We start from the raw sequence: 16,063 nt of genomic DNA, 5'->3' as shown, positions 1-16,063 counted from the left end.
CCCCTACCCCGCGCAGCACTGCTGCACATGCTCAGTGGGCTCAGCATTCTGCCCACCTTGCTTTCCTTTCAGTAATGATGGTGGAATCCAGAAACAGGAGGCAGTGCATCATCTCATAGAAGACTTATCCCCCCAGGAAAACAACTTGACCACAGAAAGGTTTTCTGAAACAAAAATGCAGGCGTCTTCATAAAAATCCAAGACCACGGTGCGGTTCCCTGATGTGTAAAAAATATAAAATCCTTCGTCTCTCCTTCATACTGTGTTTTTGTATTTTGAAGCTCTATATGGGAACTGCAGGAAATTGTTTTTCAAAACCCACATGTCTTATGATTCAATTTCACTTGAACTGACACATTCCCTGAGTGTTAGTTTTGTGTCCAGAGGAAAGGATCCTGCTTTTTAAAGCCCTTGGGCAGCTTGCCGCCGGGTCTCTCCAGCACACAAACCTGGCAGTGGATTACTCAGACTCATTACATACCATGTTCCCTAGACCATGGAAATAGCAGCTAATTAATAACTCCAAAGAAGGAATACATGGGTTTGTATCATTTTTCTTGGTCCAGCAGGTGGAGGTTTCCTTTTTTTTTTTTTTTTTTCTTAAATCCATGTCTGTGAGCTTGGTTGGGGAGTACTGCCAGTTCTGGTTTAGAGAGCACTTGGTTGTATTGGAGTGTACGGTCCTGTCAGGTGCACCCTGCTTCTGCAGGACATTACAGATGCAGTGACTCTGGGTGTGCAGACCCCACTTGCAGTATAGAAGTGAGATTAGAAAACAAGTCTGTGATATGCCTCTTCCCTTATGAGAGTTGTCCTGGAATCCATACCCCTGTTTTATTAAGATTTCTAGATAGAGCATTGCTTAATCTACTCGTGACACATATTCCTTTCCAGGCTACCTTTAGTGCTTTATGAGTGGTTTGTAGAAATCTAAACTCCATGTGGCTGGAAATATATTCCATTATCTTTTCTTCCTTACCATCAACACAGTATCTGAAACACTGAAGGGCAAAAAGGAAAGAAAGGCAAAACCATCAGCAACTTCTGACTCACCTCTAGAGTCATTGTCTCCACCGGCATGAAATGGACTAGCTCGTGCTGTCACCAAAATTATTTTATCTTTGTTTGCTTTGCTTATAAAATGCTTGGTTCATAATAGTCATTCATAAGAAAGCTTTATTAATCATGGGTTAGACTGCTGTACCTAGCTGTGATCTGCCGCAGACTACCTCCTTTCTGGGGTCTCCTATCTGCGTGCATCGGGTCTCTGGTTGCAGGTGAGTGAGGATTCAGCAAATGACAAACAGACCGACATGAGAGAGCGTGTAATATTTGAATGTAATGTCAAATCGAGCATCAGACTTTTTATACAGAAGAAAATAGGGAAGTTACACAAAACAGAGGAATGCAAACACTGAAGGACTGGCAGGAACCAACTGGGATAAAATTCATTGTTAGCAACTGGGATCAGAAACAGTTCCACCTAAAGTCAGCTTAAACTTAGAAGTCAGGGGCAAGGGCTTCATGCCCTTGCCATAGTTCCTATGCGAGTCTATTGTACAGTCCACCTTCCCCCTAAGCCATTGTATGGGTGTAACTCAGCTATCTGTGGTTCTAAGTACCTACTCTGGTTCCTCCTTAGATCACAAACTTCCTTCTTCCTAGATAATGGTAAATTCCTGCGTAGGGCAGTGAGCTATCCATGCCCAGGGTCAGCTCAAGAACTGCCTAGAATCTAACTTAGATATATGTCAAAAAGTCAAACCTTAGGAGCACTTATAATAAAGCAATATTAATGGAAAGCACATAGATCCATTTACCAACTAAAGCAAGGACATTGGAACATTCGTTATACAGGATGCCACAATTCCAGGAGACTAAGTTTCTGTGAACTTTTCACCTCAGGACAGCACCTAGGTTTTGGGGGCCTGTCGCGCTTGTCACTACTGGAGTGGATGTAGCCGTGATCTTCTGAAGTGATAAGGGAAACAGAATTTCTCAAAGCAATTTAACTAAAGAGACTCACAGAGCCTTGTTAAAAAGCAAAACAAACCACATCAACATCAGTTTCCTTCCTAATGAAGGCTCAGTTCCCACATCTAAGAGCATGGTCACACACCTACTGCTCCATCTCAGCCTGCTTCCCTGTTCCCGTATGTGTGCCCATGTGAGTATGCGTTGTAAGTGCAGCACACCATCTAATGTCATTGTCACTGAGTTAGCGATTCCCGTACTTCAGCTTTCCAAAGAACATCAGTTCAATTCTAATTCTCCATGATCTCTTTTCCCTCAAACAAGCAACTGCTTCCCTGTAAATTTAACTTTCACTTGCCAGATGTAATTGCTATCTCAGCTGCTTACTGGAGAAAAATCTTTCTAGTTGTTTTTGAACTCTGCCTGTTTCGACTCAGCTGTTCTGGCTCAAACTCCTCTCCAAGCTGACTGATTCAGTTGGCATCTCTCAGCTTCTCACTGAATTGCTCTGCTTGGGCACACACTAACTCTGGCGATTTGTTCTAATCATCTGGCTCCTCCTTAGTCTCTGGCTTCAGCTGCTTCTGCTGACCTGCCCTGCACTGCATGGACTCATGAATGAACTCAACTCCACTGCACTGCCTTCACTCAACTAAACTGCTCTGAACTCAGCTCCACTCAACTGACTCAATTTCCAAGTGAATCTCCCTGCACTGCTTGTAAATAGCTGGACCAATCCTATCTCTGAATCTTTCTGTCAAATCTTCCCCTGATTCGTCACTGTGCCCCACAATTAGATATCACTGTTTGGGGATTAAAGTGTGTACTAAAGCCCTGTCTAACACAGACATGGTCAGCCAGACCATACTCTAATCCAGGGCATGTCTGCATCACAGCCAGATCACAGAGACCTAAAATGTCTTTGGATGTGATCCCTTGCCAGAGCAGCCATGTTGCTGGATAAAAATGCCTCTATTTCCCTAATGTCCTTACTGAGATATAGATTGCTTATCTGCAGTACTAATTTTATATAGTAGGTGTGGTTTTGCATTCACTCTTAGGATTCTCATTTGTATTCCTTCTATTTGTACCTCATGGTGGGTATATTTTTTTTCTTCTTGTGGAGTTGCTTTGCCATGTAGCATGTTTGTTATACTTGTAGGTTGTCATGTAATTATATGCATTGTCTGGTCTAGAAACATTCATTTGTTGCTCCATTTGTCTTAAAACTATTCAATGATATTTAATTCTAAAGATGTTTGTTACTTGAAGACTTAAAATCTATTTGCCTAACTCTAAGACATCTTAGAGTCTGATTTTTTTAAGCCTTGTTTTCTGAGGATTTTTGTTTGTTTGTTTGTTTGTTTGTTTGACTGATTGCTTTTTGTTTCATTTTGCTGTTTTTTTGAGACAGGGTCTCATGTAGCCCTGAGGGTCTAGAACTCACTGTGTAGACCAGGCTACCCTCAAATCTATAGATGTACCTGTTTGAGCCTTAAAAAAAGGTGTTATGTGTTATGTGTTTAAAGGTGTATGCTACCACACCCAGGGGTTTTAGTGGCCATTAACCAGAGAAAATCTAAATTGCTGTGTTTTAGGAAGGAAATGGCTGGCTGTTAGCCTGGGTAGTCCAAGGAAGAACTAGAGTACATTTCAGTCAGAACAGAAGGGACTTGGACATAGATTTCCCTTGCTAAATATCTGTGTAAGCTCCATTCAGTTGCTTAACTATTCAAATGTTGCCCTTGATCAGAAGCTTAATAATAAAGTGAATCCTTTTTCCCTCCTTTTAAAAGTTGTGTAAAAATAGAACACCATTGGCATGACAGGTGACAAAGGCAAGAGTTGGTGTATTGTTTGATTTTAAGACAATCTGGCCATATGAAATCATGTTAGAATTGGTTCAGGGTACTCTCTCAGAATACACGTTCCTAGAGTTTTTTTTTTTTTTTTTTTAAGTTGTTATTCGACATCAAATATCCACTGAAGTCAGTTGTCACCATGTTCTTCCCAGGAAGTGTTTCTTATTCCTTGTGTGAGATACAATATCACACAATGCGCCTAGTTTCAGTTTTCATTTGATGACGTAGAGATATTTAGTCTAAAATGTTAGGTATGGGTTCTTCTGATTATGAGTTTGCTAAATCACAGCGATTGCTTACATGTGTTTCTAGCTTTGCTCTTTCTGTGTTAATGGGTCCCCAATGGATGAGGGCAGATGTGTACTTAGTGTGAATCTACTGAGAAGCCTGTACTGTGCTGGTCACTTACTAGAGCTCTGTGTGCTCCAGGTTGTGATTTTTCATCTAATTTTAATTGCTAAGTGAAATATATTTCACATTTCTGTATGAATGAATTAACAAATAGAAAATGAGCTATGAGGGGCTTTATTACAACTTAAGGATCTGTCTGTATGGATAGGTCTTGATGGTCAGGGTCTTTGTCTAATGACAGAAGAGTGAGCAGCTCTAGTTAGCAATTCCCAGTTAAAGATTTAATTTATCCTTTCTGTTATAAAATTAGCATAGTTTAAGAAAAGCTTCCATTCCTTTTTAATGATATAAATGTTTAATAGATTTGGGGACACAGTGTTCTTTTAATGAGCTTGGTATCCATATACAGTTAGCTAATTTTGCACTAGTCGGGCTAGGTCACATTGGAACTGGAAAACTTCAAAGGCTAAGTTACTATATTTCAGGAAAGCCAACATTCCCTTCAACTTCTAAAAATACCTAAGAAATTCAGATTGATTCTCTAGTTGATACAGTTTACAAGATTTTCATATGAAGGAGAACAGATTATGTGATGTTTTTTGTTGTCTAAATAGAGACTCAGAATTTGAGAAACAATATATTAAAGAATTATAAGATTTCTGAGTAAATAATTATAACATTTCTGAATACTCTGTGATTTATATGCCTTATGGAACATGAAAACAGTAGTAAGAACTAGATATTTTGGTTATTATCTTCATTTAGCTCTTTAAATGCTTACTAACTTTAAACACAATTTGGTCTCAAGTGTTGATGCTAGTTAGCCTATAGGTTCTTTCTCAAGTGATAGTCCCAGATCAATGACTTCAGCATCACTTGGTCATTTCTGATTAGACAACTTGAGAACCGCTGGCCGACCTGTTCCAATTTATGACCAATCTATGAAGGACCTTCATTCATTTATAGTTCTTAAGTTAAATATGGGGGAGGTTTCTTCTATACTCAGAGTACCCAACTGTCACATAGAATGAAATCTCTTTGGTTTCAACATTCATTTAATCTAGAAGGCAGTTCCAAATCTTAAACATAACAAAATTAGTCTACTTTTTTTCGAATTTTATTTCTTTACTTATTCACTTTACATCCAAGTCACTGCCCCCCTCCTAGTCACCCCCTCCCACAATCCTTCCCCATCTCCCTCTCCTGTTCTTTTTTGATTGAGTGGGGCCCCAACCTTGGTAATTCAAGTCTCTGTAAGGCCAGGAGCTTCCTCTCCCATTGAAGCCAGACAACACACCCCAGCTTATAGAACATATCCCATGTACAGGCAACAGCTTTTGTGATAGCCTCGCTCCAGCTGTTCAGGATCCATGTGAAGGCCAAGCTGCACATCTGTTACATGTGAGTGGGGAGGCCTAGGTCTAGCCTGTGTATGTTCTTTGATGGGTGGTTCAGATTCTGAGAGCCCTAAAGGTCTAGGTTAGTTGACTCTGTTGGTCTTCCTATGGAGTTCTCATCTTCTTCAGGGCCGCAGTCCTTCCTCCTGTTCTTCCATAAGAGTCCCCACGCTCCATTCACCCTTTGGTTGTGGGTGTCTGTATCTGAGTCAGCTGCTAGGGAGAGCCTCTCAGAGGACAACATGCTCCTGTCTGCAAGCATCACGGAGTATCATTAGTAATGTTAGGGATTGGTACTTGCCCATGGGATAGGTCTAAAGTTGGACCTGTCCCCTCAGTCTCTGCTCCATCCCCTGTCCCTGCATTTCTTGTAGACAGGATAAATTTGGGTTGACAGTTATATGGGTGGGTTGGTGTCTCTATTGCTCCACTGGAGCTCTTGTCTGACTACAGGAGGTGGCCTCTTCAGGTTCCATATCCCCAATGGTGTGAATCACAGCTAGGGTCACCCCCATTGGTTCTTGGGTACCTCCCTTATCCTAGGTGTTATTTAAGTGTCAGAAAGTATTTAGTAGGCATAGTTTACTCACTTAGTAGGATATAGTTAGGAGGTTCTTTATGTATCACATGTTGGGGACATAAACAAGAGAGACAAGAGTCTTTGCTTTTAAATTCTTCAAGTGGAAAGACATTAAAAAAAAGATATCTAATCTTTCGATGGTGATTGCTATGACAAAAGATATAATTTACAGGTAAAATATATTCATTGCCCAAGAATGTTTTCTCTTCCTAGGGCTTTGGTAACAAATTGAAACTAACTGGGTTCATGAACAAGTAGAAATTGACCAGGTTCCTGATCTAGAGGGGAGAGATGAAATGAGTTCAGTGGAAGGCCGCACTCCCTCTCAGGGCTCTGACGAAGACGGTCCCTGATAGCTGCTGGCAATTTACAGCATACCTTGGCTCACATCTGTTCTAACTCTACTGCCCCGTGTTCTTCTTTCTTGTATGGGGAGAGGGACTCAAGACTCCCTTTTGACTTAGAAGTCATACTTTTCTGCTGTTGTGTTGCTATAAGCAGACGAGTTTGTTACTTCCAGACTGAGGTAGACAAGCAACTCAAACAATTCCACCAGTTACAGCATCACCTTCCCTGCAGAGTACATTTTCCATTTGGTGTGAGAACTCATTACAGGTGTATCTCACCAGCTTCCTGTTCATGTTCTGTTCCTCACAGCCTCTGTATACTCTAAGACTGAAGAAAACTGCAGGGTTTTCAGTTTTGCCTAAATTTGAAATAGAACCAAACCTTGTTGTCTGTACCACAAGATAATCTAGTTGTTTCTTTTTCAGTGAAGTACTTCAGTACACCTCAAGATGCTACTCATTATTCAGTTACTGAAGCTCCCTTTGTTGGCTCTGCCTTTTGCGCTACTCTATAGTCTTCAGAGGACATGATCGCTAGACTATTTGCTGTCACTTGAACACATGGCTGCTGAGGCTGGCAGACCTGAGTCTGTAGAGGAGGCTGTCAAGCTTAACTAAAAACTGAGTTGCAGTCCTAAGCATTTTTTGCTATTTTGTCTGAGAAACCCCAGTTTTAGTCCTGCTCATTGTAGCTTAGAGAGAGCCTGTCGACACCACTCAGGACAAGTCTTCATTACTTCAAATCAGCTTGTGTCAACTACATTGTAACACAGAAGCACTAAGAAGGCATTAAGTAACTTAGTTGGCAAACCAGCACAGAGAAGGTGGAGAATGGGAAGGACTGGACCATTGGGGAGAATGGAGGAGAGGTGCATGTTGGGTCACAGAGCTTTCTTCAGGTTATACTAAAACTTTATGAATTGTATTCCGAGGCAATTTAAGAAATGTTGATCTAATTAAATGGGTTTTCCCTTTGTTCTTGTTTGATCTCTCTTACGATGTGTCATTATCTTAACCACTCTGCTTTCTGTTCTTTCCTGCACTCTGATTTATGCTGTGGTAGGATCATTTTGTTATAACATACTTTAGTGAGCAGCTTCCAGCTCAGCCATAATGACAAAAGTAACAGCCTTAGTGGACAAACTCAGATTTGGTTTGTAGGCCACTACTGCTCTGTGGGGAATTAAATAGGAATGGTTTTAATTAGTGTACCATCAAGATAAATGGGGCCTTTAAAAATGTGCCAGTTTACAGAGTGCTTCCATTATATAAGTGGTTATTTCTAGGCTGTATAATGTAGTCTATGCAAATTTAAACTTTTGCTTAACTTTATAAACTCTTGCCAGGAATGAGAAGAAAAGGTCATTGGCATTATGTTGTTTGATTGTGTCAGAACCTTGTACGTTGGCCTCCAATTCCCCATAATTGTACCTTATATAAAAATTGTGGAATTTTATTCTAAATTTCAAGCCCCTACCCCTTTCCGTTTTATTCTGTAATCCACACAAACCTTTTGGCCTCTTTCTAAATTGCTTTGTTTCAGAACCATTTTCTCACCTGGAATTGCTTTTTCTTTCCTCCAACATCTTGCTTTCTGCTTTAACAGAAGTCATTTCTTAGTTGGAATAGGGGAGCCCTGTTGTGTAGCTCTAATACCCAGGACTGGCAAGTTGAGTGCGCTCCTTTGATCTCTGGCTTCCTCCATTGCTTTGTGGGACTGTCAGTGTTGACAACAGTGTGATGCATTCATCTTCAGCTGCTGTGATGTCCCCAAGTGCTTTCATATGTTTGTTAATGGATGTCTGTGCTTTTAAAAAATTAACTTTTCATTTATTATCATTTGTTTATGTGTATATGTGCATGCAGGACATCACACATATACACATGCCACAGAGTGGGTGTGGAGAGGATCCAGGCATTGAAGTCAGGCTGCTAGGAATTCTCTGGGCCACCTCTAGGACCCATGTATGCTGTGTGTTGAGAGTATTTTTGATTTTGCTTTATAGTTACTCTTGCTGTAATCAAATGCTTAATAAGAATGATTTATAAACATGCCCTTTGAGAAAATTAACTGGTAACATTTTTTTCCTCCCACTATGTCCCTTTTCTCCTTTCTTCCCATCCCACAGCCCTCAAGCTATGTGAAACATTTTCTTTTTTCTTTTTTCCTTTTTTTTTTTTTTTTTTTTTGGCATTACAGAACTTGGAGCTTTTGAACATTTAATGTGGTGTCAAATCATAAAATTTCCTCTTACAGAATGTTTGATGTGGGAGGTCAGAGGTCAGAGCGGAAGAAGTGGATTCACTGCTTTGAAGGAGTGACTGCCATCATCTTCTGCGTGGCCCTGAGTGACTATGACCTGGTTCTTGCTGAAGATGAAGAAATGGCAAGTAGACACAGCTGTGGGGGTGCAGCCTGAAATGTCAAGAGCTGCACACGTTGCCAAGACCTTAGCTGAGGAACCTTGAGAAGTCCTTGCACACGAACGAAGTGTTTGCAAGTTCAGGTTCTTTGCCTCAGCCTCGCCGCTGCAGCACGGAGGGCACCGATGCTCAGAAGGCACAGGTGTCTCTCCATCCAGATGCCTGGGAATTGCCTGCATCTGCCCAAGGCTCATATTTCCCCATGAGTTACTCCGTCAGTCTGTAATCTTCCTTATATGTTATACTTCTCTAGTTATAAAAAAACAATTTTCAACATCCAATAAATATGCCACTACTCTGGGAAATATTTTTTTAATACATTGAAAACTCTAGCACTTGTAAACATGAAAATTATGAGCAGGTTTCTAGATCAAGATCATACAGTCATCAGTCAGGTGGGAGAATGGGGCATAAGATATATTTTTTTGCAATTCCCCACTGTAAAACATGTCAGTATCCTCTTTGAACACAGAGCACGAAAGGGTAGAAAACAAGAACTGGAAGTTATCTTCTCTAACATCCACGGTGTTGAACTAATTGGATTTCAGCTCTCTCCGTTTAACACAGTGCTCTTAAAGCTTCCACCTACCTCCTAAGCAAAGCTTAGGTGGCCTGTGCAACAGTGACATTTCCTCCATGTGTTCCTATGTGGACACCCCTTGTCTGTGACATCCTATAGCTCTCAGTCATTGGTCATAACACAGCCAGCACTGAGCCAGTGATGTTTGAATGACGTTGAAACAAGGTGCCCGCTAACACCTATGTTGTGCTTGTCCAGAAATGACAAAGAATGTAGTATTCTGGGATACTATCAGCGCTAGAACAGAGATCTGACTGTATAGAAGCCTCAACCACTGGACCTGGCCAACTATTACCTGATAAGTCTAGTTTGAAGGTGGCTGGCCAGGATGAAGTGGGAAAAAAAATCATTCATTACAGCCTTACTGGGAGAACAGGGTATCCGCGCCCTACAGCCTTACTGGGTGAACAGGGTATCCGCACCCTAGGCTGTTGTTGGATACTGAGAAGAGCAAAAGAAAAAGCAGGAAGCACTGAGTGTGCATCGTCCCAGTGTCTGGGTCAAACTGTGGTCTGGTTGATCACTGTCATAGCCCTGGTTGGTTGTGCAGGGTCTCCAGCTGTTGTCTAGGATATTGTTGTTGCTTGAGGGAGAGGGAGGGGATTTTTTTTTTTTTTCATCAGGAGGTAATTGCTTTCACCTGGGGCCAGCTTCCCTTCCATCACAGGGAGTAAACCTTTAAGGCTTTTTCTTCTTCAGTTTGAAATACGCCAAAGTGACTCAGACAGAACAGGTTAGAGACAAAATTGGAGTTGAGACACCAACCGGGCCATCCTTCAGAGTGTTACGTGCTTTTCAGCTGAAAGGATCTGGCAGTTGCCACATTTGTTCTTTTTAAAACAGAGCCTCAGAAACTGATCTCATTTTCTATTACAGAACCGTATGCACGAAAGCATGAAGCTGTTCGATAGCATATGTAACAACAAGTGGTTTACAGATACATCCATCATCCTTTTCCTGAACAAGAAGGACCTCTTTGAAGAAAAAATCAAAAAGAGTCCCCTCACGATATGCTATCCAGAATATGCAGGTATTTCAATCTCTTAGAGTGACCTACCTTATCCTGCGTTTCTAAGTGAAATTCCCTGTAAGGCAAGATTTTCAGGTGTTGGTTTGAATTTATTGACATGCTAATTCTTTCACTGGAGGGTGTAATATTTTTCTAACTGCATTTGAGCACAAATAGTCCCTTAAGGTGTACATACGTTTTCTGAAAATCCCTTGTTCGCTTTGTGAAAAGGCTTGTAGGTAATTTCCAGAGATGTCTCTATGTCTCTGTAAATTTAAACACTGGCTTGTTCATAAAATAACCAGATCACAGACTACATAAATAAGATGGATAAGATCTGTTTTCTGCTCACTATCTTCTTTCAAACACATGCATGCTAATAGGCACATGGTAAACAATAGCAGTCACCCTGCTTCTAAGAGGGACCATGAATATTACTGTAAGAAGACAAGTGAAGAGGAGCCAGAGAGGCAGCCACTTCCTCCATGGTGTCAGGGAAACTTTGATAGGAAATCCAGGCCTTAATAGTGAGATTCTCATAGACAGTGTACCCCTAGCTTTTACAAAATTAGGTCTGTGATTGCAAATAAAGCAGATACTTTATCTGTGTTCCAGTGCCTCATATATAAAATTAGGAACTGGGTTAAAACCTTGGTTTTAACTTGGTTTAGTTCCTTGGAGCACATCCCAACTGATATTCAAAGCAAGTCTGGTGTTCACACTTATGAGCCCCAGTCTTGGGGGATGAATAGGAACATCAGTACTTCAAGGCCATCCTGGTCTACATAGAAAGTTCAAAGACAGATCATGGTATATGAGAACCTTTTTCCAAAATAAAAAGTGAATGCCAGGACCAGAGCTATCTATCCCCACACACCCTTTCATATATAAGCAAAGTAAATTGGTTTTCATATATATTTATATCCATCCTGTTTCTTTAAAATATAAGACTTCCACTGGTTTGTATGAACTCTAAATCTAAAATCTAAATATTCTTAACCTTTACCTCAGTCTGTTTGAAAAAGCAGAAAATTCTCCAGAACTTCTCAAAGTCTAAATAAAATTTGAGTCAATGCTGCACTGAACGGGTTGTTGGTGGGTACTGAGTGAATCCTGCTTCCGAGCAGACGCTGAACAGCCCGTTGGTGTTGGTTCTTGGATAGCCCTGCTCAGACATAGTCCATCTTGAGACCCCAGTGCACCACACATCTGCACCCAGACCTGCACCGAGCAGGCTGTGGTTAGTTAGGGTCTCACTGGAAGCAGAAAGGACTTGTTCCTTGGTAAACACAAGTCTATTACATAATCATTTGATATCCCAAGTGCTAAGATTATAATTTCAAATGTGCACTACTTGCTCTTAGAACTGGTTCAGTTGCTTCTTGAATCACTATGAGCTCTTGGTCTTATGATTATGACCTTTTATGTTTTATGGATAAACCCTGTGTAGCCCCCACCTGCTTGGGTGTGCCCTGCCTCTGTCTGCTGACTTGCAGAGCACCTCCTTCTCCTTCACTGTAAGTTGCCATTTCACCAGGGTCCATTTCCAGTCCTTTCATGGTCATACTGGCTGTGTTGAATTGTGTTGTCAGTCCCTGAACTGCAGACCCTTGCCTCTATTTTCAACTGTTTCTTGAATGTGGTTTTTAGTACTGAAGCATAAGCCAAGCTAATCTCTCCTCCTTTGACTGTCTCATAAAGTTTTCAGTTTTAAAGTTGCCTTCACCCAATCATATATTTGTTTAGGAAAGTTCACATGGTAGACAGTACCTATGGCCCCAGCATGAACGTACACACACTGAAACACACATACACAAACACACACACTTTATTCTTGTTCAGACTGAAAATCAGATCAAAGAATGTGTTCAGCGGTTTATTCACGGACCTGGTAGCCCCTGGGGCACAGTAATTTAGCTACCAAGAATGTGTATTGCCTGTGAGCTCTGTACCAAGTATAAATTACTTCACCCAAACACCTTTGTAATTAATTTAGGAGTTATATTCTAATTGCTTTTTTAACCCAACAAGACACTGTTCATTGCATACAAATTTTAGAGCACTGAATGATTTGATTTTTTTAAAGCTTATTATTACATAAAACAATTAAAGTAGAAACTCAGTGATGGTGGTTGTGTCATTCATGCTGTCTAGCACACTAAAAGCAACTTCTCTCTGGGCCTTGTCATGTGGCATTTTCCATGCATTGCATGGTATTTTTATGCATGATGTGATAACAATGTATGGGGTTGGCAGGATAGAGTCATTACATTCTATTTCAGGATGTGTAACGGTGAAAAAGAATTGAGATTCAGCAAAACATGTAACAAAACTGAGATAGTGTTTGTATTATCTGTTAGAGGTTTTTTTGTTTTGTGTTTTAAAGTGGTACAGAACCTGCCTGGGTTTGGTTAGTTAAGGCATGCTCTGTAGAGCAGCATTTTGATTAGCTGTGGAAAGGGTGGACATCCTGGATGGTGGTGGGCAACACAGAAGCAGTGCTGTAGAACACAGCAGCACTTTGTATACTGAGTTGTCATGGTAAACACTGAGACCCAGCTGTGGAACAGAGCACCTCAGAGCAGAAGCGGAGAGCACAAAGAACCCTGAAAGGCACATGAGTCATTTGGGTTATTATAAAAGAAGGATTTAATAGATTTTGTTCTGTTATATGCCTTATCATATATTCTAACAGTATCAAGTAGACAAATATGCAGTTAGCTCTAATATGAGACATGTTTAGAAAAACACAAACAATCAAATACAGAGTTGTGGGGTCCAGTTCCAATTCATACATCTATGAATTAGCTCCTACATCTAAGGCTCAGGAAATAACATGGAAGCAGAGGCGGAATGACTGTAAGAGCCAGAAGGTTAGAGTTGGATGTGCGATTGTATCTCCTAGTAATGTCAGAAGTTACACACAGAGTCTCACGTGACTGCCTAGGCATGAGCTAAACAAGGACAGCACCGATAGACATCCCAGAGTAGATGAGAGAAAATCCAAGAGGCCTCAATTCTACACAAAGAGTTACAGGCAAGTCAGGGATGTGAGAGCAGAAACTTCTCAGGGAGGAGCGCACCAGTTGTCTATCCAATACCATGGTCAGCCCTGAGAATACACACATAGACAACCTGAAACAGGCTGAGCAGGTTGTAGTTTTGTACACATCCATATACATGGAGCAGCAGTTAGTGAAAAAGACTGTGAATTTGAAAGAGAGCAAGGAAGGCTCCTTGGTAGGTGTTCCAAGGCAGGGAAGGAAATGAAAAATGAGGTGATTCTGTTATAATAAAAAAATAGTTTATAAAAGGAAAAGGAGGGAAATGAACACATAGACAGTACCAAGTGGCCATGTACTGCCTGAGTCCAGAAACTGAACTTTCCCATCACCCCAGAAGCTTGCCCACCCCCTTCCATCTCACCTAATTCATCCCCTGCCCTTGTCCCCCTGAAAAATGATCATTAGAGCGGCTTATTTCCTTTTGCCTGTTTGGCAAGCCACAGCTGGGTCACATATGGTGCGTCCATGTTTATATTTGGCTCCTTGGGTCCAGCAGAGGATTCAAAGTCCTTATTTCTGAATGGCAACTAATGATTTGATTCTCCCAGATTGTACATGTCAGTGACAGTGCATGAACTTTCAGGATATTTCCCAACGCAGAAGGCTGTGCAGTCCTCAAGCAGCCTTGGGGACTGTTCTCTGACCACAGCACAGTTCTCAAGCCTGCACCTCAGCACTGGGTCTCAGGGGCAGAGTGTGTGTACTTAACCTCGCATTCTGCCAGCCCATTTCTGAGCTGTTCTTACTCAGAGCCAGTCTCTAACCCCTCAAGTAAAAGCAGGAGGACCCTCCCCACCCCATTTTTCTTTCTCTTTCTTTCTTTCTTTCTTTCTTTCTTTCTTTCTTTCTTTCTTTCTTTCTTTCTTTCTTTCTTTCTTTCTTTCTTCCTTCCTTCCTTCCTTCCNCTTCCTTCCTTCCTTCCTTCCTTCCTTCCTTCCTTCCTTCCTTCCTTTCTTTCTTTCTTTCTTTCTTTCTTTCTTTCTTTCTTTCTTTCTTTTTTGTAACTTCATAGCCCTTAACCATATTCCAGATATGAACAGAAATCAATCATGAAAGGATAATTAATGAGTGAATATGGAAGGAGAGAAGGAAGCATTGGCAGACATTATTGATTTGCCCTTGGGTTAACACAGTAACAGTGGGCCAACCTTAGGGTTCAGTGACTTGAATTCTCCAGCTAAGGGATGTAGAAGAAAGAGTGTGGTAGATAAGAAAGAAGTCTGACTCTTGGAGATTTCAACAGAAACAGAACAAGCATAGACAGCCATGCGACAGAACCTTTAGGTTTAAAGATGGCCTGTAAAGATTAGTTTATGTATGGTGTTTTTCATTTGGAAAGAAAAAGTTCGTTTTGCTCTAGAAAGGAGAGGACAGTTACGGAGTCCCCCTATTTTATATGCAGAAAACTGACTATATGCGGTTTAAAGTGTCTTTTACTTAGCCCTAGACAAGTTTAAGTTCTTGCCTACTTCTTTCCTTTGTTCCATCTCAGGCTCAAACACATATGAAGAAGCGGCTGCGTATATTCAGTGTCAGTTTGAAGACCTCAATAAAAGGAAGGACACAAAGGAAATCTACACCCACTTCACGTGCGCCACAGATACGAAGAACGTGCAGTTTGTGTTCGATGCTGTAACAGACGTCATCATAAAGAATAACCTAAAAGACTGTGGGCTCTTCTAAGTTCTGCAGTGGGTAGTAAAAATGCATTTTCCAACCAGATGAGTACTTATATATGGATCTCTCTAGACTAGAGTCTCCCAGCAACACAGAATGTAGTGTACAGCGAATGCATCCTGGACCTGACCAGAGTTCTGACCAAAGTTGTTCTGTATTGTATCTTTATCTGAACGTGATAGAAGGACCTTTCTTGAAGGTGAAAGATGGCCCTGGAGTGTGGGACGGAGGAGTGATGTTGAAGCTGGGCTCTAGTGTACTGATGATTTCTGTGTAAGTGTAAATATGCAGATGTGAGATGTATTCATAACTTTTGATTTCCCACATTATGTTTAGGTTGTAAGAGTGGCAACTTTGAGTCTAGTGTGATGGCTTTGGAAAAACATAAATATTAAGTACCTTGTATGGAATGACAGATGGGTTCTTTGTCTGGCAGTTTTAATCAGCTTTATTTATGTTCGTGCCCCTAAATTTTAGGTACCATAATTAATATTAGGAAATGTCACTGCCCGTACCCTGAATCTATGTTTACTTGTATTCGTAAAATGTTATTTGTACAAACATTGCACAGGCTATTTTAATAACATGATCTGTCCTCTAAAGTTTATGTGTTCCATGCAGATGTTCTTACAGAGGTTGGATGCACTTGCCTTTGGATCAATTATTTAAGCATTGAGTGCATTAGAATTTATTTACAGAGTGCATGATGTTCCGATTCTACTTTAGATTTGTTTTAAGAAACCAAATCTGAAGATTTTTCAGGATACAGAATCTTAGACTTAAAAACCCTTCACTTT

General features: G+C 40.9%; 1 protein-coding gene across 1 annotated transcript in view; it reads left to right on the top strand.

Moving 5' to 3' along the window:
• The window catches only part of LOC110314435 (guanine nucleotide-binding protein G(i) subunit alpha-1), a 76,016-nt gene extending 60,193 nt beyond the window's left edge, over positions 1 to 15,823 (top strand). Inside the window, exons 6-8 of the mRNA XM_021188796.2 lie at positions 8,769 to 8,898; positions 10,392 to 10,545; positions 15,082 to 15,823. Coding sequence (XP_021044455.1) covers positions 8,769 to 8,898; positions 10,392 to 10,545; positions 15,082 to 15,272 — 475 coding nt within the window. The 3' untranslated portion in view covers positions 15,273 to 15,823. The remainder of the gene's footprint in view (positions 1 to 8,768; positions 8,899 to 10,391; positions 10,546 to 15,081) is intronic.
• The last annotated feature ends 240 nt before the right edge of the window (positions 15,824 to 16,063 follow it).

The sequence above is a fragment of the Mus pahari genome, chromosome 2 (genome assembly GCF_900095145.1).
Source record: "Mus pahari chromosome 2, PAHARI_EIJ_v1.1, whole genome shotgun sequence".
In the NCBI taxonomy this organism is placed as follows: domain Eukaryota; kingdom Metazoa; phylum Chordata; class Mammalia; order Rodentia; family Muridae; genus Mus; species Mus pahari.
This window is presented reverse-complemented; position numbering and strand designations above follow the sequence as displayed.